Source organism: Chelon labrosus, assembly GCF_963514085.1.
Source record: "Chelon labrosus genome assembly, chromosome: 12".
Taxonomy (NCBI): domain Eukaryota; kingdom Metazoa; phylum Chordata; class Actinopteri; order Mugiliformes; family Mugilidae; genus Chelon; species Chelon labrosus.
Genome location: NC_140345.1, coordinates 20,045,582 through 20,069,102, shown reverse-complemented (window position 1 = coordinate 20,069,102; position 23,521 = coordinate 20,045,582). Strand labels below are relative to the sequence as shown.

General features: G+C 41.8%; 1 protein-coding gene across 3 annotated transcripts in view; it reads right to left on the bottom strand.

The window, feature by feature from the left end:
• znf236 (zinc finger protein 236) overlaps window positions 1-23,521 on the bottom strand; it is a 55,102-nt gene that overhangs the window by 17,288 nt on the left and 14,293 nt on the right. For all 3 annotated transcript variants that reach the window (XM_084557560.1, XM_084557559.1, XM_084557561.1), the window contains 16 exons: window positions 23,116-23,289; window positions 22,276-22,453; window positions 21,691-21,963; window positions 20,889-21,092; window positions 20,585-20,717; window positions 18,319-18,579; window positions 17,863-18,095; window positions 16,940-17,041; window positions 13,567-13,709; window positions 12,320-12,423; window positions 9,012-9,163; window positions 8,249-8,425; window positions 7,821-8,121; window positions 5,297-5,400; window positions 4,341-4,784; window positions 2,576-2,721 (listed from right to left, as the gene is read on the bottom strand). In XM_084557560.1, the coding sequence (XP_084413686.1) occupies window positions 2,576-2,721; window positions 4,341-4,784; window positions 5,297-5,400; window positions 7,821-8,121; window positions 8,249-8,425; window positions 9,012-9,163; window positions 12,320-12,423; window positions 13,567-13,709; window positions 16,940-17,041; window positions 17,863-18,095; window positions 18,319-18,579; window positions 20,585-20,717; window positions 20,889-21,092; window positions 21,691-21,963; window positions 22,276-22,453; window positions 23,116-23,289 (3,129 nt within the window). The remainder of the gene's footprint in view (window positions 1-2,575; window positions 2,722-4,340; window positions 4,785-5,296; window positions 5,401-7,820; window positions 8,122-8,248; window positions 8,426-9,011; window positions 9,164-12,319; window positions 12,424-13,566; window positions 13,710-16,939; window positions 17,042-17,862; window positions 18,096-18,318; window positions 18,580-20,584; window positions 20,718-20,888; window positions 21,093-21,690; window positions 21,964-22,275; window positions 22,454-23,115; window positions 23,290-23,521) is intronic.

The window sequence follows — 23,521 nt, the reverse complement described above, 5'->3', positions numbered from 1 at the left end:
CCACAGAGAAGATTTGGAAAAGACTTCTTTGTAATACTTGTTGACAAAGTAAGTCTTTGATGCACAATTGCGATGCAATATAATGTTACTGCTCACTTTCTCCAAGAATGCCCGTGTCCTATATTTTTTGGATGACTTTCAACAGGAAACTGAGCAGTTCAGAGCATAAAATATTTATAGGAGAGAGTAAGCGTAGTAACAGAGTACGAACATACTGATTCAAGAGCATAGACTGTATGTAAATATGGACGATGCGTGCCCGTTTCCTTGGATTGGCCAAGCTGACGCTAGTTTCCTTGGAGGTGGGTGGCTGGGTGGGGGGATCTTGTGAGTTTGGTACCAGAGTCTGCGCAGTACGGTCAGAGGGTTGAGACATGCAGAGCTGCTTTATTGATGACCCGCCCACACTTCCGCCAGACTCACTCACGTTTTTGTTTAATTAATACTGAGCTCTGCTCTACCTCCACCAGCTACAAAGAAATGTTGAATTATACACTGTACTTATTTATTTTTCGCCAACTGTCACGGCCCTACACAATTGTTTGACGTGTATTTTAATGTTTTGGTTTGACCCAAGTCCCATCCGCTTAACATAGAGGAGGCGGAGCTTATGGCCTATACTGTAGCCAGCCACCAGGTGGAGCTCTACTTGCTTTGGCTTCACTTTTGAGGAGATGTTCCGTCGTCCATCTTCATTTACAGTCTATGTTTAAGAACCACATAAACTATATACCACTATTTACTGCATTAAAGAGCTGCTGTGTTTACAACTGGACACAGCTGGCATAAAAATACTAAGCACTTATCCTTTATTCTAGTATATGATATAAATGTATGATGTATGATGTAAATAACGTCCTTCAATCAATGTGAATGATGATAAAACGTCTTGCAAACCATTCACCACTGTGGACGACATTGTAAACATCACTGTCATTATTACGACACGATAGAGCACACGAGTAACAAAACCCTCTGAACAATTTAAAAAAAAAAAACATACGGATTTGAACCCCAGTGTGTGGATCACATGCTTCAGAAACAAAATTTTAATTTATTGCTTTGACAGTTGACTGAACAAAACTCATCGTGGTCTTCTCGTGCGACAGCTTTGTGTTGAATCTCATTTTGGTGTTCTAGGGGAACTTTTCCTCAGCTCCACGGCTCATTTGGTTTAGTGCATATACACTCACTAGCAAAGTTGTGGCAAGAAAAATATCCAATCATCCATTGTAGAGCCGAGGTAGCAGAATGTCTTGGACGAACCATCATTAGCAAACACATTGCCACCTTGGCAATGCAGCGGGAGCATAACTCAGTGGCTCAAACACATCTCACACGAAAATGATCCTTGATCTAAAAGTAAATCTCCTCATTAAGAGAAAATCCTGAGAGGGTGGTTTTGCCTTTGTTCATTGTTGGCTAAATGAAATGTGCAAGTGAATCCCCTTTATTGAGCTTTTAGAGAATTGCGGCACCAAAAATAACACTGAGCTGGCATCAGCACATCAAAAAAACCGTTTTGCCCAAACTAGGCTGTTTAAATAATTGGGTAACATGGTTTGGATACGCACGCACAGAGAAAATAATTAGAAAGCCTCCTGTTTGCTGTTGTCTTATGCTTAATTAAAGGATAAATGGGAAAAAATATAAGACGTAAAGCAATGTGATATTATTTGGGGCTTACAATGCCTGTAATTAAAAAAGGTTTGAAATTTATGCTCATAGCAACAATAATTAGCCATGATGTAATTGCAGAAAATAAAAGGCTTTTAGAAATCAGTGTCGTCTTGACACCAATACTAGTATGGGGTCTGATGCAGTGCTCATGTACTCAGACTCATACAACTGCAAAGACTACAGCTATACTCACAGAATCCGGGGTTGCAGTAAGTAACTACTCGTTCGGGTAAGCACTGGCAGTACATGGAAGTAATGCATATTTAAACTGATTTGCACCCAACAAGAAACCCAAAAGAAGAACACAGAGAGCAGATAGCCTGCTCCTGCCTGGAGGACATTCATGTGCAACTCAACCGGGGAATATAAAGACTCCAGCAAGGCATGCCAAAGCTACTGAAGCAGCACGTTTTACATGCTAGTAGCATGTACCATGCAACAGTCTCATTGAGAAGAAGCAGGCTCCGGGATTGTTTCGTTCTAAATATGAATTCCCTAAAGTCTTCCTCTACAGTAAACACTACTGGAAACAATGCTCTCTGTTCTGGCTCCATTCTAGAGGTTACTCATATCAGTACTGAGCTTCAAGCTGCAAGTATACAAATAAAACTCCCTTTACTTTGTCTGAGAAAAGGGTCATCTCTTATCTGGACATCTCTTATAAATGTTATACTGTTGCAGTACCATTTAAAAATGTTTGCTTTTTGCAATCAGACAGCATGCACTTTGCAATATATAAGATGTACTTTGTGTCATCACATTATCTATGACTGTGATATCAAATGCTAATGTAATACCCCACATTGGCATTTTATACAAATCTAAACTGCTGCTGACCACAATCTTTTTGACAACTTAAGGTACTGACACAAGAATAAGTAAAAGCTGTTCTAACCTGTAGTGTGATGTTGTTGATGTTGCTGGTGTCGATGCCAGAGATCTGGACGTTGGGACACACCAGGTTGGCAGGCGTTAGCTGCAAGTGGATGCCGTCCAGCGTCGTCAGGCCATCTGGTAGAGACACCGTCAGGTCTCCTGCAGCTGCAGAACACACACAAACACACACGGATATATTTAGATATTCAACATTACCACAAAATTGGTCACGTATTAATACTAAAATGTGATTCTGATGAACTCTTCAGGCAACAAAAGGGCAGCATTTTCAGCAGCTACACTTTTACCTTTTAAATAACCTACTGTTCTGATCAAACTGTTTCTGCCACACTTTTTTATATTGTGGAAAATTTGGTCATATATAAGCTATAGTGGATAGGTTATGCCAGGTCCAGCATAAAGACAGGGCTACATTTGAAACTGGTGAGAGGTAACTATAATATATGGTAAGAGGTTGATGCTGGAGGTAAATACAGATATTTTACGTTTGGACTTAAAGGCCGGGTGTGCTGGCACAACATCCAACACTTTATATCTGCTGCTAGACTTCTAAGCTACCAGAAGTCCTTGCTGGTTTATGCTGGAGCGAGAATACAGTATTTCTCAAGTAAGGGAAATGAATAACTCATGAATAAGCTCCACCAAACTGACTGACAAGAAAGAAAATTCTATATTTATTCAGTTTTTTTCCCTGATGAGGAAAGGGAGGAGGGACATGGAAAGGTTTTCTTTTAGTGAACTGTGTACTTTTCACAAAAAAAAAGAGAAAAAAAGAAGCTGAGTGAGCATCAGGATTGGTGAGTTTAAACTTTTTAGACCACCTCTACGGCCGTCATGCTCCAGGAGCCGTATGAGAATGTAATTTTAAAAGGTGGCCAGACTTTAGTCAAGGTCTTTGACTTAAATGGTTATTAAGGACTTTACTTAGCTCAGCTTTTTATTAATGGTAATTGATAAAAGCAATCCCTGAGCCCAAACTTGAGAAAAGCGAGGCAACCTGAAAATGAATCTACGTCCAGCTTTTCAATGAATGTTGATCTAGATTTCTGAAAATCCTCTTTTTACGTCAAGCCTTAGTATCATTTCCACACACAGGGAAACCGTACAGCGCTCTGCTGCGTGAAAGCCTTTTACTGAAGCTTAAACGTCCTCTTTCTTTGATACCCATCCACTTTATCTCTGTCAAATACGCATCCTACAAAGACTACAAAGATCATAAGTGAATGGTTGGAGCTGCTTTGATGGATTTTTTTGGTATCACATAAAAGTAGATTTGGCTCCAAAACTGTCAAATGGCCTTTTTTGTTTGGAGGAAAGGAAGCACACAGGTGGCTTGCGGTGATAAAGCACCTTCGCTCTGCGGACATCGGCCTTATCGGGATGTATGTCATCTTGTCCGGAGCAACAGTGCCGAGGTTGCCACTTGATTACTAACCGACCGTCCGCCAATAAAAATGATGAACCATGAAGTAGTTCAGTTGCACCAACAGTCTTCAGTGCATTAATCATCAGACTGACGTTCCGATAAGAGTGTGCGCCAAAAGTCGATAATAGATGTGTCATTGGTGGCTCATCCATAACACAACACACACAACACAATGACTCTTCAGGATAATTAAATTTGAGACTTTGTTATATAGTTTTGTCTCATTAAATCCTCTCAAATGCTTCCTAACCACATTAACTTTGACTTAAGAAACATTCTCCTGATTGCTTTCTACAGCTCTGCAAACCAGCAAACCATCCCATCCATTTACCCTTACCTGACATGGAGGCGGGCAGGATGGCCTGTCCTACTAGTCCTGGCGGCAGCAGATTCTGGTCAAATTGCCCTGTCAGTACTTGGTTGGCCGGGAGGTAAATGCTGGGGTCCGAGCTGGGCGTCTGCAGCAGACCCACAGGTTGAAGAGCCTCCGAAGCGGCCGGCTGCTGCCCCTGACCCGAGGCCACAACCTGCCCAGCACCCGTGTCTTGACCTTGTCTGGACTGACCGGCGTGCGAGGAAGGCCGCTTGGATTTGCGGCTGTCGCTGTTTGGGCGGAAGTGACACTGGATGTGGGTTTTGCGGTGGCCTGACGTTCTGAAGCGGAGTTCGCAGAAGGGACATTTGAAGGGCTTGGAGCCGGTGTGGAGGCGCATGTGTACCTTCAGGCTGCCTTTTGTAGAGAAGGAGGTGTTGCACATGTGACAGCTGAACAGTTTTTGACCTGCAAAGACATGGCAATCGTCAGGTCAACAAGTTTCTTTTTTGTTGAACGTTTCAACTGTACCAATGACGCTTGAGCTTACAGGAAGTGCTTCAGAGTCAGCTACCACCTAAGGTAGCTTCCAGCCCTAATTTAACAAGGTTCAAAAACACCTGAGATGGACACATGGTGGTCACAAATTTCTACCCAAAAGGATATTTCAGCATTATGGAAAATAATTGTATTTACATTTTTCATTTAGGTGACAAGCTATAAATGACTCTCACTGTCAATACTAAGCCACGAGCAGCAGCCAGAAAGCTAAGCTTAGCACTGGAACACTGGAAAATTCATATTACAGTACAGTTTCGTAAAATAGCAAACAATTTCTTTAATCCATCTCTGAAATTACATCTTTTTCCTGAACTTTCGTACTGTTCTCAATGCATTTCTTCAAACATCTGGTAGGATACATGTAAGCATGAACCAGTCAAACTCAACTTGGCAAAACAGTCTATTGTTTAAACACTAACCTGTATGTGTTTTCACGTGGCAGTCGAGGGTTGACTTCACTGTGAAACTCTTCCCGCATTCATCACACTTATAAGGCCTCTCTCCAGTGTGGATCCTGATGTGCCTGGGCATTCAAATCAGATTGACACGGTCAAACTTGAAAGTGCAGAAGGACAGACGAGAGGCTTAAGATGGGTAAAAATACAGGGAGCGCGTGCAATTTCAATTTCTTTGCCAAGAGAAAAAACAAATACGGGATGAGTGAAATAATAGAAAAAGAAAGGACTATATAGAGCCAAGCCAGTGTTCACTGGTTATCACCCAGGAGCAATCTTCTATCTCGTGCCTTAGCTTTGGCAATTTCTTGCGGGACGAAGGGTGACTATAGATATGAAAATTGAAATAATGAATGTGGCTCGCTGGTGAGTATCCGAGTTGTTTAGGAGAGGAACAGCTTCACAGTAAGTGTATAAGAATTTGCAGGTCTAAAAAAACAAAGAAGCGCCTTCAGGGATTTAAAACACATATTTACTTGCACCGCTAGAATAAAGCTAGCCTGAACACAGAATGTTTTCACACTCTCTTTCTTTCTTACTGACTTGTCATTTTTTTTTTTTACATCTTTCATCTTTTATCAGGACGTCTGACACAGAACTGGCTCTGTAAATTGCATGGGGACTTTGAACGACCTACTAACCCTTGTTTTATGTAAAAAAAAAATCTAGACACTTCAATGCGGGAAAAAGCTCATAAAGCTGAAAAAGGTGATTTGTAATATAGTTGAGAGTGGTATTTTGATATTTTCTGTATACTATATAGGCACTCACGAAATAAAGTAATATTTCCCACACTGTAATAGGTATAAAAGGGAGCTGCAGTATTTTTAAACCTAGGTCTTGATCTCATAATTGTTCTGACAGTTGGTAAAGCTAAGCTTTGGCTTGCCACCGCTCTTTTTAAGAAACTCCCACCACTATTCAGCATGAGTTTAAAATAACCGAGAGAGCTGTCGATTCAACTGTGGTTTCATTTTGGAGGCTGTGGTTTGTGGGACTACTGAATTGTGTTGTACCGAGATGTTTCTATTATTTTGGCAACCTCACTGAAGTCAATGGGCTTGGCTGACTGACAGACTAAACACTTTAATTAAAGTTAAAATGAATTACCTCATTTCTGATGCTGTTTCAGTATAAACTGAACATAAGAACAGTCATGAAGTTAAGCTTTAGTGCAGGACTGTTACATTAATATGCATGCATTTTCACCACTGAACATAATGAACTGGTCGGTAGGTGTATACTTTTAACACTAATTAGCGTCTGTGCAGCTCTTACTGGCTCTGCACTACGCATCAGCTCACAGCTTAAAGCAAACACCATTAAAACGCAGTAAAATATTTCAGAAAAACATCTACATCTCTTAAAGCTCTTAAGACTCTGAACAGCAACATTCCTAAAATGGTCACTGAGAATATTAAACCCTGGCCAATCGATGAGGAAGCTTGTTTTGGCCGCCTTGTGGTTAAGGGTCTAAGGAATGGATGGGATTATTTCAGACTGGATAAATATTTAACTGACCACAATCCCCTTGTTAGTAATTCCTTCCATTAATAACATTCATGCATTCATTTTACCTCAGACTGATTATAACTACATATAAAAGAAGACAATTTGCACATGTATCACCGTGACTCGCTTAACACACAGACAGTATTTAACAACATATCACTTCGCTGAATGACATAGTATGTTAGTGCACTGGAATTTATAGGGATATAAAAAGAAAACAATGGCGTCTGGTTGACATTCTTGTCTTCCTCTGTCTCTCTATCCTCTCTTTCTATTTTGATGTTCAGCCCTCATTTATTTCTTTATTTCGTCCTCCTCAGCTCTTCTCTGACTTTGTACTTCACTCCGTCCTGAACTTTTGTGACAACCTTTCTCTGCTTTTCAATGTTAAACCATATCTTAACACTGTACAGTCATCAAGGATTCTGCTCCTGAAAGAAAAATGGAAATATCACAACTTTTGAAATTCCTTTTCATCTTTGGTTTGCACTGGAGTCCTTTGACCTATATCCAGGTATTAGATTAGACTGTAGGGAATGCGCAGTTAATAAGTTGGGTCAAAATGGTAAATCTATAAAGAATCTACATGGCGTCTTTAGACTTAATCTCACAGTGGCTGCCATATTTCCAGTTTCGCAGTCAAGGGTGCAGTCTGTTTTTGTATGCAGACTCTGCTTTATTGTGTTCCAGTTTAAAATATTTGCCAAAAAAAGACTACAGTTTCCACAACAGCTACCCAAAGCCCACAGGTTATAGATTAAATCTATATTTATGTGTTTAATTGTGCAACAGTACACCTCCCGTTTAGAAAATTGTGTACATTTATTTAATTTGCAACTAACTTTATGTTGAGTAAAAATACACTAGTATGGTTGGTTTTAACTTCAAACAGAGGCGGTCTGACTTGACACCCGTTAGACTTTGCTTCCTGAGGATTGCCCTGCTCCGCTTATGTATAAATAAATAGAACATATACCTGACAAGATCGCTGGGCTTCTTGAAGCTCTTGGGGCAGAAGTTGCAGCAGTTGGCGAACTTTGGTTCCGTCTCCAGCTCCACGGCTTTGTCTTTGATCTCGCTGATCCGATCCCTCTCCGCCGCCGACTGGGCCAGGATTCGCTCCGACACCGAGGCCTCCTCGCCGGGATCCTTCGCCAGCTCCGCCGCCTGCTCCTCCGTGAAAGTGATGATTTCCAAGCCCCTCCTCTTCGATGACTTTTGGTCGCCGTCTTCGTCGTCGTCGTCCTCCTCCACCTCTTGACTGTCCAGACCTATAACTGTGATAACAGGTCTGGTATTACTGTATACCCCATATATTAGACTTGCGTTTTTGATATTTTATCAAAGGTACTGGAGATACCCTGGCACCCAACCCCTCTTGAAGCTAAATTTGGGTATCCTTACTTTGATCCTCCACTGCGTGCTCCTTCTTCATGTGCCTTTTACACAGCAGGCTGGTCCGGAAGGTCTCGTCACACATGGAGCACTTGAAAGTCTTGATGTGGATAATCATGTGGCGGTTCAGGCTGCCATTGGTGGTGAACGAGGCGTCGCAAACGCTGCACTTAAAGGGCTTCACTCCTGTTAGCGAGGGATGACGGAGGCAGAGTTTCACACAGTGTCAGCAGGTTTCAGGAAGTTGCGCTTAAAACTTTTAGGGAATTTTTCCACAAGAAGAATAAAGACTTAAAAACTTAAATTAGGAAACTTTAAGCACTCACACAACTAATAAGAAGCCCCAAAAATAAACCTCCTTCGTATCCATCATTAAAATTTAAAAACTAAAACTTCTGATAACTGCATTTAAATACTCATGATTCATATTTTTCCTATATTTCCTATTTCACATATTTTCAATTATGCAGCACACAGGACTGTGGGAAGCGCTGGTGTAACAGTGTTAATTTAAAACTTTTTAATTTGTGATTGTGGTGTGAATGAAGAGCAAACCAGGCTTTGGTAGATAAACGAAAGCTGTTTTATCAGAAAGTGAAGGTTGCACCTAAATGGAATTAAATCCTTTAAATATTCACACAAAAGTAATTGGATAATGGAATATATGACTTGGTTTATGACCTTAAAAAGCTTTGTGTGAACAATGCAAGTAATTTAGTACACCTTTTTGAGACTCCAAGCTTCTGCAGACGCTGTTGTAAAGCGAGCTCACCTGTGTGCGTATTGAGATGGGACTTCAGAACTCCGGCTGACACGAAGGCTCGTCCGCAGAGGTTACACCTGTACGGTTTCTCCCCAGTGTGGGATCGCACGTGCTGCTTCAGATGGCTTGACTTTTTGAAGCCTTTGTTGCACCAATCGCATCTGAAGAGAGAGAGTGAGAGAGAAAAACAAGTCCAAGCGTGATTTACCACTCCACAGCTGCCACATGACATTTACACATTCTTGTAGGGGCACCTTGCTGAGGAGAGCTGCAGATATAGGGATTGTAAGTGATGTAAGTGATGTTTGCTCAATTGCGTACATGTCAAAAGAACATGAAAACCACTTTCATGTCTTTTTGGAAAGATGACAATGGTTTGCATTAATGCGTGCTTATGTGCCAGACTATTTCTTAGCCAGGCCTCACTTCCCGGAGAAGTAAGAAATCGCTCACAATTTTTACCCTCAATTTCTTTTTACAAATTAAAAATGAGATATACATGTCGATCACAGTTACTGGTAGGACGTTTTTGTGCGGAGCTTGCTTTTTCCACACTACACAATCTGCTGCTTGTAGTGAAAATCTTAATGCACATACACGGGAGTGTTTATGGTTTACGAGCCAATAGTCGACCATTGGCCAGTGTCTAGTTTTTGCGGCGTCCTGCCCGGTTGGCACTAATCAGTCCTCTGTTGCTGGCTTTTCAGCCAGTTGAGCATGCTAAATTGTGCGACGGAGAGTGTCGTCAAGAGAGATCGTTCTGACGGGCTGCTGCTTCACGAGAAGAAAAGAGGAAGTGGCGAAAATAAGCGACAATGTCAAGAGCAAGGGTCAGAGAAGGTTGGGTTTTTTTTTCATCTTTCAGCTGCCAGCTACTGTATGTGTGACAGTCTGTGTGTCCACACCTCTAGCTCCTCTGGTTTCATTTTTTTTCAGTTTCTGGCAACCACAAACTACTGCCACCTTCTTTTGTGAGGAGTGCAGGTGCAGACTGCATGTTCTAGTTGGCTGCTGGATGCAGTCTTTGCAGTGTGTTCAAGTACACATTTTCGGCCCAGACAGCAGCAATGTGAGGCAACAACACAGTCGACACTCAACAGCTGTAGTTCTTTGATGGTTGGCTTGATGTGCCTGTGCCTTAATGGGGAACTACTGTTTTTTACAACCTGGACCTTATTGTGGTACAAAATACGGTCGTTTACCCATCCATATAACTTTTGTGTAATTTGTATTCCTTTGGGAGATGTTTAGATCTGCATATATCCATGTAGTGGGAGTGACTGGGGCACCGAAACGCAGCCTCTAAATAACGCATTATCTTCCGGAGGTAGCCGTTATCATCATCCAGAGCCCGGATGATAACTCAACGGGGAATAGCACTAGCGTACAATAACAAAATATTGGTGAAATGAACGAGTTTCGCGGCAGATAATGCGTTATTTAGAGGATGCGTTTCGGTGCCCCAGTCACTCCCACTACATGGATATACGCTGATCTAATTATCTCCCGAAGGAATACAAATTACACAAAAGTTATGTGGGTGAGTAAACGATCGTATTTTACGCCAGAAATAAGGTTCAGGTTGTAAAAAACAGTAGTTCCCCTTTAAATGTAAAATAATACTTTTATTATGTCATATTGAGAAATTTGATTTAAGAGTCTGATTATGAACTGACTAATTTCTGCCACATGAACAGGCTTGAAAAAGCAATCTAATACTAACCAACTACAGTAATACTAAGACGACGGTAACCATAGAGGGATTTATGCATGATAATTAAGCTAATGTCCGGGATGGAAACACAGTATGTGAGAATGAGCAAAGGAGTTTGACAAGAAGGGAAATATCTAACTAGAAATATGAACGAACTGAGAGAAACTCATAAAACTATGGACGTGACTCTGCTTCAAAAGGTTAAAAATTTGATACATGAGCAGACAGATATGTATCGCTTCGGCATGTGTCTCGATAGTATTGCTTTATCTGAGGAAAAGTTTGAAATGAAAAGACGTTGACATCAAAGTCAGGTGAAGTTACTGAGGCCTTTGTAGCCAAAAGAGAAATAAGGGCATTTATATCCCCAGGCTCAGTGTTTATGAAGTTTCCCTTAATCTTTCTTAAACTTTGAAAAATACGTGTTTTTGTGTTAAACACAATGCAACCACTGCAGCGAGGGAAAACCAAGAGCCAGAAAACTGTCCAGGGAGAATAAGATGACTCGGCTTTTGTGGTGTCTCACAGAAAACAGGGTTTCTGAGATAGATAGATAGATAGATAGATAGATAGATAGATAGACAGATAGATAGATAGATAGATAACTTTAGAACTTCATTTATCCCGAGGGAAATTTGGTGTCCTGTAGCTTGATCACATAGAAATAGATATGAAAGATATTTAAGTTATATAATCATCTCCAGCAGCTTCCGGCAGATATTATATGACCTCAGCCCCCTGAGGAAATAGAGGCGGCTCTGACCTTTTTTGTATACTGAGTCTTCTGGTTCAGCTTGACTTATGAAGACCAAGGAACTCATTAGATATAGAATTTGGCCAGAAAATGCCGATCATTGAGCTACAGTAATATTTGTTTAGGGAGGCGACAAAAGACAAAGAAGAGACGAGCAGAAGTTTATGCCCAGTGATCGGTCGACAGACAAACAACTGCAACCCCAAGGGTCCTCCAGCCCAAGTGAAGCAGAGCAATCCGCCCTAAATGGTGGAATGAATAGACAGACGGGCACCCTGGAGTTTTCAAAACTGCTCTTGAAGAACTTTGAAGGCAGATTTTCTGGTTTGATGAGGGGGAAAAAATAACTCTTCGGCCAGAACGCCAAGTGCTTTGCTGAAAATTAGGTTGCGCTCACTGCAAGGCAGGAGGAGGCTTGTTATGGATTCAGGGAAGTGGGGGTAAGAAGTGGGGGTAGACAACATCAGAATGGGAAAAGATTTGCAGTACTTTAGAGTACAATCACGCAATATAACATGAGGAGCTCTGGTAAGACGAGCAAGTGGGGAATGTCCTTCAACTGCTCAGCCAAATGCTGGAATTAACCGCTGAAAACAGGTGAGGAGACCTTAGAGAACAGTTCAGTACTGCCATCTATTCTGACGGAGTTGCGAAAATAATGTGCGAGGACAAAAGGAGAGACCTAGAAGAGTGTGGAAGCTGTAATTACCACTTCTGGTGGTTTCATAAAAGGGTTGGGATTTAAATGGTGGGTAGGAGGAGGTAATTTCTGAAGCCACTCATGCAGGTTTACACAAGAACATGCATGGACGCACACACATGCAACAAGAAATGACTCTGTAGATTGACCTGTAGGCTCTCTTGGTGTTGTCTTCACTGTCATCCTGGTAGTCCTGCGTCTCCGTCGCCAGTTGGAGCTCATTTTGACCGCTCTGCTGAAGAAGCCCGTTCGTCTGGATTAACAAAGACAAATCAGCAGCATGCTCTCCGCTTATAACAGACAAATGCATCGATAAGTTTTGTTGCTCTGCTCATTTAAACACATTACAATTAACCAAGTTAAGCGAGCTGAACAAAACTACTTTTAGTTACACGTGGAGCAAGCTAAAACCGGGATGCAAGAAAATTAGCAGCACACGGACCTGAAGCAGAGGGAAAAGGCTCGCCTGGCCTCCAATGACGCTAAAAATATAATTATACTATCAGCATGAAGTTTTCTTATTAACCTTTTTATCCTGATTGGTGCGTATTGCAACACTTTCGACCTGTGTCCTTGTAAACCAATATGAATAGTTGTTTACACTAAACATATGTACTTGTAGGGATTCACACAATATAATGTAATCAGAGCCCATTTCTGCAGATGCTGAAAGAACTATTCTATAAGTTGGTGCACATGGCACAAGAGGGATCAGGGTCATCCATTATCAACAGCTCCTTGTCCTGTAGACTAAACGTCGTGGGTGGCTGAAGGCTTTCCTAGCTGTCATTGGGAGAGAGACAGGGTACATTCTACAGGACTAAGACTATTTACATGCATACACAGGGCCGGCATAGTGTATAATCACCATTTAACCTACCGTGCATGTATTTGAAATGTGAATGTAGGAGCATCTGGACATGGGGAGAACTTGCAAACTCCACACAGAAATGTATGTTTATTTACTATAAAGTCATTTCTAAGCAAGAGGAAACATAAAACTCGGTATCAACCTTCTCATTAAGCACGAGTGACAAACCAATTTGGCAAACTTCACTTTCCAAAAGTTCAAGTCGCTAGTTGCTTAACATTTAATAACATCCTATCTTGAGAGAATAAATGAATCGCGTTATCTGAGGAGTTGTTTGTAGATACTTTGCAAATTAGCTCTATGTACATACGACTGCATTCTATATTATAATTTGCAGGAGAGACTCCAAATGCTAATCTATGCCGCTGCTTGCTCCAAGTGTAATGTAATTATCCACTTTATAAAAGGAGCTTCCGGCGTAAGACAAAACTAGTAATTCAACAGACTCACTGTCAAATCTATAACGAAATATTAATAATCTGTGACCAAGTGAATGCAGCCAAGGCTGAAGGACGCCAAACTCACCACCTCCGCACTGGAAACGTGCAGCAGATTTGGGGGGTGGAAGCTGGAGGAGAGGGCCTGGGACTCCAGGGTGCTGGAATCCTGCAGCTGCTGGACGGTGGAGAACTGGGACTGATTGTAGCTCGATTCGGTGATGGTGAAGCCTGGAGGGAGCCAACAGAGGTACTAGGATGAACTGATTTCAAGAAACTTTGCCATTTCTTGAGCAAAACAACTTGCAAAGAAAGAAAAACTGTACACAAAGGTAAACCTTACATCATGCATTTAACACCAGAAGTGGATTTACTAGTCAGCACAAATTCAATGGATGAGTAAGAAAAGCACAAATCTTCCTCCCAGCAAAAAATAATAATTGGAAACTATTAAACCTGGGAGCACGATTGTTTTGCTCCAGCATCTGCACAGCAGTCAGAAATCTGGCCAGCAGGGAGGACGGGCTATTATTGATTTTTCTAAAATTGCTGAAAATTGGGCATAATACCATCACTCATTGAAACTGCCTGGTCGGCACTGAGATTACACTTTGCAGCAGAGACATGCTCGATGATGTACAACTCTGAGTCCGTTATTGGAAGTTATCTGTGCAGAAAATTAAAAAAAAAACAACAACCTCGAGATAGGAAATCTAATGTGTCCGCGATGGTTTGCAACGTGCTGATATTCTATTATTATCAAGACTGAGGAGTTGTTGTAATTTAATTTATTTGCTGATTTCTGAACGAAGGTAGCATGCAGTTATAGGAATAACCAGCCATATTTACAGATATACTTATAGACACACCGATCAGGCATAAGATTATGACCACCTTCCTGACATAGTGCCTCCAAAACAGTTCTGACTCATCAGAGAATGGACATGGACCTTCTGAGGTTGTCCTGGGGAGAAAGTTGTTAGTGTGGGTCTTTGGATCCTATGGGTAGAGGGAAGGGACCTCTGTGCATCATCCCACAGATACTCAATCAGTTTGGGATCTAGTGAATTTGGAGGCCAGGTCAACACCTTGTACTGTTTTTCATGTTTTTTGAGTTGTTCCTAAACTGTTTTGTGAGTATGCCTGTGTCAGGCTGCATCCTGCTGGGGATGGCTGCTGTCATTGCTATGGGGTGGGGGGTGACTGGTCTGGTCTAGGTGGGTGGTACATGTCCAAGTAACATCCACATGAATGAATACCAGGTCCACAAGCTTCCCAGCAGAACACTGCATTGTCACGGGACGGTCAATGTTATTTACTTCTCCTGTCGGTGGTCATAATGTTGTGGCTGATTGGTGTATACTTACTTGAAAAAACATCAGGCACAGTAGTGAAAACGAATGCATTCTAATAACGTTATAATGTCCAGTTTATGTTGAAACAAGGCTAGAAAGGTAGTAATTCAACTGAGGATGCCAAAAAAAAGGTAACCGAATAAAATAAAACCTTTATGAAGCTAAGATTAAGTGCACAACTGGTATATTAGAATGCATTTGTTTTCGCTAGTGTATCTAATTAACTGGTAGGTGAGTGTAGATATTCACTGCTTTATCTGCCCCTTCCCGAGTGAACAAAACATAACCGTTGTTTGATTTTTCCATTTTAACAGAACGCACATTTATCAGACAGAAATACTTGTATGTAATGAGAAGGAGTCCTGAAGAGGGAATGCTTGATTTGCTAAGCTAAAACCACCCTTTTCAAATTCTGGGTTTCTTGATTCAGCTCGGATCTAAAAAAAAAAAAAAAAAAAAAAAAAAATCTATTCAGCCACTCAAGGCTATGAATTTAAATTAGGTTCTTCAAACACTTGAAAATTGTGCCCACATCTGAAAATATCTCCTGACTATAAATAACCAGGAGAGGGAAGCAGCCAAAGCTCCCTTCTGGAAATTCTAATGTTTTTAACGCTGAACAAAGTGAATGAAGCACAGAACTTTAAACTCTGGGCCTCAGCGATGTATCAAAGGAGACTCTGGGATAAGGGAGGTGACTGCGTAAAAAATATACAGCAGTATCTGCAATGACCACAGTCCAGTTGGTTCCTCACAGGAAGGCAATTGTAGAGTCGAATGGCCTGAGGGACAAACAACCTCCTCAACCTGTCCGTGGAGCAGGACAGAGACTGCAGCCTGTCACTGAACGAGCTTCTCTACCTGACTATGGTGTCGTGTAGAGGGTGGTGGACATTGTTTATGATGGACCGGATTTTGTTCAAGGTCTTTGCCTCTGCCATGAATGTCAGGGACTCCAGCTCTGTCCCTACTACAGATCCCTTACTCTGTGAGCGAGATGGAAACAGGTAAACAATACAGTTACCCCTATATGCCTTCAGGGGTCGGTGGCATTAGCTGAAGCACTTGAACCACAAATATAATTACAATTCTTGGGCCCCGACCGCGAACCATTGGAGGTTAAAATACTGCACGATAAGATGCTCAAGAGCCCTCTTGTCTAGACACATGAAAAGCGTGCCCTTGGAAATTTAATCACAATCGAGGGTTTATCCCTAAAGCGATAACACTCCAGGTTTGTTCTTGTCAGACATGAAAGTAACGGCACATGGATGTTTGCCGTCTGTCTGTAATGCTGCCGGGAGCAGCTGTCCAAATTTCACTTGTCTGATTACACAGGTTGCGGGTTGGCAAAAAAACATTTGGCATGATGAAGACTCGGTGAGTTAGTGGGTGGGAGTGAGGTAGCAAGCACGCTGTACGCATGACAGCACTACAGTGGATTCAGAGTTACACAGTGGAGACAGAAGAATGAAGACAGAGAGACAGAAGACAGGTCTGCAGATTGTTCATGTAATGTGAGCAATTTAAAAGCGGGAACTAATGCACGGTTTATGCTTCTGCATCAGTTTGACAGCAAAGGTCCTATGGAGACCCTAACGCCAGCCTGACGTGCACCTCCCCAGAAATGTAACTACGCGTCACAGCGACAGGGACTGCAAGAGCTGTGATTGGTCCGCTTGGTAGCAGCCTTTTTCCGCTTTAGTATTTCCGGCTGCTTCTCCATCTCCGCAATTTTCCAACTGATTGTTTTGGATCAATAAAGATGGAACACATCGAGGAAAGGTTAAATGAGGAGGCTCGGAGATACAAACATTTGTAAGACTCGTCTTTGGCAAAATTTTGGCGAAAGTTTCAGTAGCCATTGTTGAAAGTGAAGCAAGAAGTAGAAACAAAAATTTACCCGACTACCCAATTATCTCTGCAGTGAGGGAAAATTCAGCATAGAGTTTGTCCTTGTATGTGGGTGGCGTTGCTACAGACACACACACATACAAGGACAAACTCTATACTGAATTTTCCCTCACTGCAGAGATAATGTCCAAAAGTCCAAAACTGGAAAAAATAAACACATGGAAAACGAATTAACTCTTTTTTTTTATTTACCTTGTGTTAGAGCTTGCTGATCAAATGCGGGCTGAGGAAGTGCTGGTGTCTCAAACTGGCTGATGTTCTGAGGCAAAGCATGTTGGGCAGTCACATACGAGTCTGTCAATCCAAAGAGATGCAAAGAAAACAGGTTAGCGCAGGTTAAGCGTTCTCAGAAACAAACATTGATTGGAAGTACAACAGACTCCGTGTGGAAGAAACAGCAGTTTGCTTATGTGACTATAAAGTTCATCAGGCATAGTTATGCAGACTGAGAAAAATTTTAGAGTAACAAAAACTATTCAACACAGAGCTGAAGTCGTCAACCCCTTAAAAAAAAGATAGAGGTCGACTAGGCGCTGGCCTTGCTTTTGGGAAATGTCTACATTTACAAAATTTAAATTTGAACCGTGCACTTCCTTGGTATGCAGGGTAAATCACTGTCTATGCACTATTAAAATGTCTTCAAATATTGATTGGTGAGGTCAAGATCACAGAACCTGACCACAAGACATGCATATTGAAAATGAGGTAGACTGGTGCTTGAGGAATGTTCATTGTAGAAATGCAACGGAAAGTTAAGTATGGAAAAAAAGTAATTCAAACTGAATCTGTTTTGTGCAGGAGAGCGATGATGAGCAATTCAGAGACTAGATCCTTATCTTTATAGAGGGATCATTTACATCACTCTATTGCTCTCCCAAGTGTTGAAGCTCCCCTGGAGGCTGAGTGCTTAGCCGTATTTTGTGAAACCATGTGTGTCTGAGCACTAAACTAAACAGATGGAGACCGTGGAGAAGTTGATCACGATGCAGGGCTGGTTTGCTGCTTGACTTTCAGAAAGCAGGACGTTTTCATTGCAACAAACATCACAGCTACCCAACATTGATTCAGTTCTTTACAACAACTCAGTTCTTAATTGCAAATAAAGTTGCTCTCACCTTCTCCTTGTACTAGTGCTTGGTCAGTCAAGGGCGCCTCCAGTGTCACTTGCTGGCTACCATTCACAACCTCGCTCTGGCCAAGTCCTAGCATGCTTTGCTGCTCTGCTGTGGTAGCCGGGGCCTGCTGGAGAGAGTCTCCCTCTATTTCCACTTGCATGTCGTGGGCCACGGTGCCTGCACCCAGGGGATCTTCTCCCGACTGCGGCTGCAGCTGCTGGGCCAGTTCATACCTGGTTTGGCAGGGGCGAGATAATCAAATCAGAGCCGACTAGTATTTGGATAGCGTTTTCACAGAGCGACTGTAAATGGCTCGCAACCGGCGTAGGCTACGTTTGTACGTTACACCGTACAAATCGCGCTTAAGAATTGCATTTCTGGTTGAATCAGTTTGTCCACCACAAAAACACTGCAGACAGTCTCACATGTGAACAAATTTTGCGTCAAAATCCAAACCTGTGCGTCTTCATGTGCTTCCTACAGTTGGGCGACGACTTGAACGTCTTCTGGCAGTAGGGGCACATGTAAGGTCGCAGATCACTGTGAGTGGTCATGTGGCGCCGTAGGCTGCCGCTGGTGGTGAACGTTGTGTCGCACATGAGACACTTGTACGCCTTTAGGCCCGAGTGGGTCCGGATGTGAGCTTTGAGGACTCCCGAGGAGGCGAAACCCCGACTGCACTGCACACACTTGTAGGGCCTTTCTCCCGTATGAGACCTGAGAAAATTAAAACAAACTAGTAAGAGCAAAGTTTCAAATACACAGCAATACCACGACACAAAGCCTTTCTTTGAGATTTTGCTGGTGCAATGATTAAGGATGAGCAAAAAGAACAGAAAACCATGTTACCTCTTCATAACTAAGTAACTATGCATGCTTTGGTGTGAGCTGTCATGACATTATATTACTTGGCCAACTTAAATCCACAGCAGCTGAATGATTAGATTTCTTATCATTCTTAGTGCTACTGTCTCAATGTTATATGTCATTCATCTAAAAATAGTAGAAAAAATAGTACTTTTTATCTATAATATTGTTAAAACAAACAAAGGGCCTTCAAATATAGCATGTACTGTAGATACACACAAATATTGACACGAGTATATTGCTTTTCCTCTATCGACCTACACTGTATCGACACCCTTTCCTGTGTTGCATCAGTGTAATCTCACCTCCCTTGGTACTCACAATCTGAACCTCACCAAATAGATCACCTCTGTCAACAGGTCTTCATTTCTCTCTGCTCTGCTCCTCTGCTCCCTCCGCTGACTATCTGTCGATGAGCTCGAGTCATAGGCTAAAGTTAAGTTACCGAACTGAATCGGAAGAATCAGAATCAGCTAAAAACTGTTTTCATTAGCTGACCAATATGATTTTCTAGGCTGACTTTCTAACAAAAGCTAAGAACTCACACCTAAGGTTTTCTGCTTTGACCGCTATCAATTTCCCAGTGGTGCTGGTAAATAAATTCTGTGTTAGAAACCAATGCACAACCTGATGACAAAAAGTCTTTCTCTTGGGGAAGTATTCAAAGAGAAGATTTGGCCTGAGAGAAAAACATAAAAATGAGCTGACATCAGGTATTCTGCCTTAAACTTAAAAGTCATACAAAATGCTTGGCTGCTTGAGACGTTTTCTCTTTTTGGTAGCCCCGCTACCGTGTCATTCCCCAAGGACCCATCCTTGGACCCTTTTTGCAATTAGTTTAAATAGTTCGATCGTCCATAAACAACATTAAGTCAGAAACTTGGGTGTAACACTGGACTCTAGTTTAAGTCACAATATGTTGTCCAATCATCTTTAAGTAGTGAGTATTTCAAAAATGAGGTCTGAGCTTGAGAAGGCCATGCATCCTTTTATATCCTCACATTTGGACATGTTTATATTGACACATTTTGAATTGAACATACATGGTCAAACCATAGACTGTATATAAATATGAACGCGTCCCACTTCCTTGCACTGGCCAATCTGACGCTAGTTTCCCGGGGATACGGGCAGCGCCATCTAGCGAGTTTGAAGCCAGAGTCTGCGTATTGCTGTCTGAAAAGGGGAGCAGCGTTATCGATGCCCCACCCACACTTCCACCAGACTGACATGCGTTTTCGAGAGCGATTGGCATGGCGGCTGGTAGTCATCGTGATATCACATCCTGTTTCTATAGCGTCAAATAATTAACTAGAACGAAACTTATCAGAAGAATGGACACTTCAGTATGCATCAGCATTGTATTAACTACCAAAAATGACAGAAACCATGCCTAAAAAAAAAAATATTTGACAAGTATTTTAGTGTTTTAGTTTGGCCCAAGTCCCATCCACTAACATAGAGGAGGTGGAGCTTATGACCTATACTGCAGCCAACCACTAGGGGGAGCTCTACTTGCTTTAGCTTCACTTTTGAGCAGCTGTTCCATCGTCCATCTTTATTTACAGTCTATGGTAAAACTGAGAGACACCTTTTTGAGAACAAAAGGCTGCTGGTTGGTATTTATATAATGGAGAAAAGTGGTACGTGTGGTTTTCTAGTGAAGAAAATCAAGAGGCTTTAAATAGAGGGCAGTTTGGTATCATAAAGTGTTTTTCATATTATTGCAAAAAAATGTCACATTAATTTAATGTATAGTATATGAAGAAAATGAATAACCTATTAGCATATTATTAAAGATAGTTGTGCTAGCTCTAAAAACACCTTTTTTACACTATATACTGAGAATACAGACCTAACATGTTGTTTGAGGTGGCTTGATTTCTTGTAGGCCTTATTGCAGAACTGGCACTTGTACGGACGGTCATTCCCCACCACATCCAGGTACTGTTGGAAAGTCAGGCGAGGGTTCTGGGATGGAATGAGGCCTGTTAAGGGCCACATAAGAGTTGTTTAGTCTCCCACATGAAAAGACCATCCATTTTGCGCAGAGACACAGAAAGCACCAACTCCATCCAACATTCTGCTCAATACCTAACAGCAGATGAAGTCCCCAACTACAACCTGAGACACAGACGCCTGTCAACGCACGTTCTTACCCAAGTCAGTGATGAGGATGGGTTCCTGCAGGGGCATATCAGGCAGAGGTAGGTTGCTTTTGGACACTTTGGGTTTGTTGGTTTTGCGTGGGAATTTGTGCTTCTTCTGCTGCAAGCTTTTGAAGTGAGAAGCAATGTGTGTCTTCCTGTGGCCTGACGTACGGAAGATCTTGTCACAGTGAGGGCAGGGAAAAGGACGAACACCTAGGAAAAAGGGAGGAGAAAATGTCATTTTTGGAGAATTGATATTTAGAGAATTGAGAATGAGTCGTACATGTGTAAGTACAAACAATGAAAGTTTACAAAATAAGACGTAAACTTAAACAAAAGGCAAGAAAAGTGACCAAGATATGAAACTGTAAAATCACAAAGCCTTTATGAAAAGCCTTAGCTTAGAGCTAACTGGGAGACAAAGACTATTGCACAGCTGCATAATCTAACTGTTTCAGTTGTGTTTATTGACAGTAGTGCTGACATTTCATGCCCAGGGGAACATCCTTTGATGTATTGTATCTCTAAGATGCAGCACATCCAGCACAATTGCAAATACATGAATAAAAATCTAGAGGGCTCTAGCTGTAGTGGCGCCACTGTATTTACACATTTCCTGCTTTTGCAGTTTGTTAATATTCACTTACCAGATCATATAGCTGAAATCTTAATTAGAAAGGTTGCCAGGAAACTGAAAACATAACCTTATCCACTCTGATTATGTTGGTGCAATAACTGAATTAAGTGACATGAGGAGGAAGACAATAAAATTAAAAAAATAATGAATTTGCTTTGGCTTCCTGCTTCTCACCTGTATGCAGACGCATGTGTACTTTCATGCTGCCTGAAGTGGAGAAGCACTTCAGACAGCACTGGCACTCAAAGGCCTTGATACCCGTGTGCGTTTTCATATGTGCTGTGAGGGTGCTCTTGACTGCAAACGCTCTGAAGCACTGTTTGCACTTGAAAGGCTTTTCGTGGGTGTGGATGCGGATGTGGCGGACAAGGTCGCTGGGTTTCTTAAACTCCTTGGAGCAGTATGGGCAGCCGTGCCAGCGAACGCCGTCTTCCTCCCTGATGGAACCTAGAGAGGAAAGAAAAATGAAGGAGGTACCTGGTGTTTCTGTGTTTATTAAAGGATTAATAAAGATACTGATGAGATTTAGAAGTGAGGGAAAAAAAAGAATCCTTTGCTTATTACTTTTTATAACTTACTTTAAAAAGAAGCCAGCAAAAATGAATGCTTAATAAACTGAAATATAGTTAGAAGATGTCCTGTTGTTCCACTGTTGGATTTACTGAGTTTAAATATGAGCATTTAATCAGATGTATAAGTTAAAGGACGAGCCAGTTAAACCTTAAACTAATTTACAAACTCACACAATGTCCCCCATACCTGGCATTTGTACAGGCTTCTTGAAAATGCTCCTCTTCTTTTCCCTGGGTGGTTTGTCTGGACCTCGTACTTTCTTGCACTCTACAACGGCGCCCTCGTTGTTCTGGTTCTGTGACTCTCTGGATGTGGCGTCACTCAGAGGTTGGACCACACTCAGGCCACTGTTTTCCAAAGCTTGCTGTACAGAAACAGAACCCAAAGAGCTCTTCTTAAAAACTAAATAAACACCAAGTACATGAAACTATCAAAGACAGATCTAAACAGCGTAATGCAAACACAAAGTGCTGATAATGAAATCTTGTCAAATCCGTAAACAGAACTTGGTCTGATCGTGTACAATATATTGTAATTATCAGTCATTTAACAACTTCTGAAAAAGCTCATAATAATATACTGACAAAGCCTTGATCCAAAACCAAAGCTCAGTGTTAATCACATCTCGCTGTGTCAGCAATCTTAGGCTTGATTAAACTTCCTAGCAGCATTTCTCTATAAAGCTTTCAAAGGCAATGTCGAAAATCCTGCAGAGAAGCAGCTTGACAGACGTTTTTCTTTTCATCTGCGTCCGAATATATTCACCTCCATCTAAATCATTTCATTATAAATGGCCGCACTCACTTTCAGTGCTCTAAACTGTTGGTTGATATGTGCATGCTTTTGCCTAGCTACCTCGAACAGACAAAGAGAAGCACAAGCATATCTTTTAGAGTGTATCCCACATTCAAGGCTTGGAGCAGAGGTAAATCTCTAAGATATTATCTGAGGATGATGGGTCAAGATTGCTTCTAGATAGTGCTTTTTGTACTGTAATAACACTGGGTGAGAATGTCCTTCACTGACCTGCAGGATGTCCTGGTTGATGGCAGTTTCCATGGCAATAGCTGGCTCTGCAGGCTGGGGCTCAGCCGTCTCCCCGCTGACCTGTTCTGACAGCTCTAGAAGTTGCTGGATGACATCCGTCACCCCTTCGCCGCCTTCTGACCCCCCTGCCGACTGACCCGTTGTCTCTGTCTCCTATGGGAGGAGAGGAGGGGGAATGAAAGGAGAAGACAATGAGCGGGGTGACAAAGGGCCGGGACAGGCCAGAATTTGAGGGCTGACTAACTTTTATTATGGGCTCCCTGGAGCATTAAATGAGTAAATCATTAGATATTATTAAAAAAAATGTCTGCATTGGACATATTGAGACATAACGTGGAATCGCAACAGAGACAACAAATTGACGGTATTATTACCGTCTGTATTT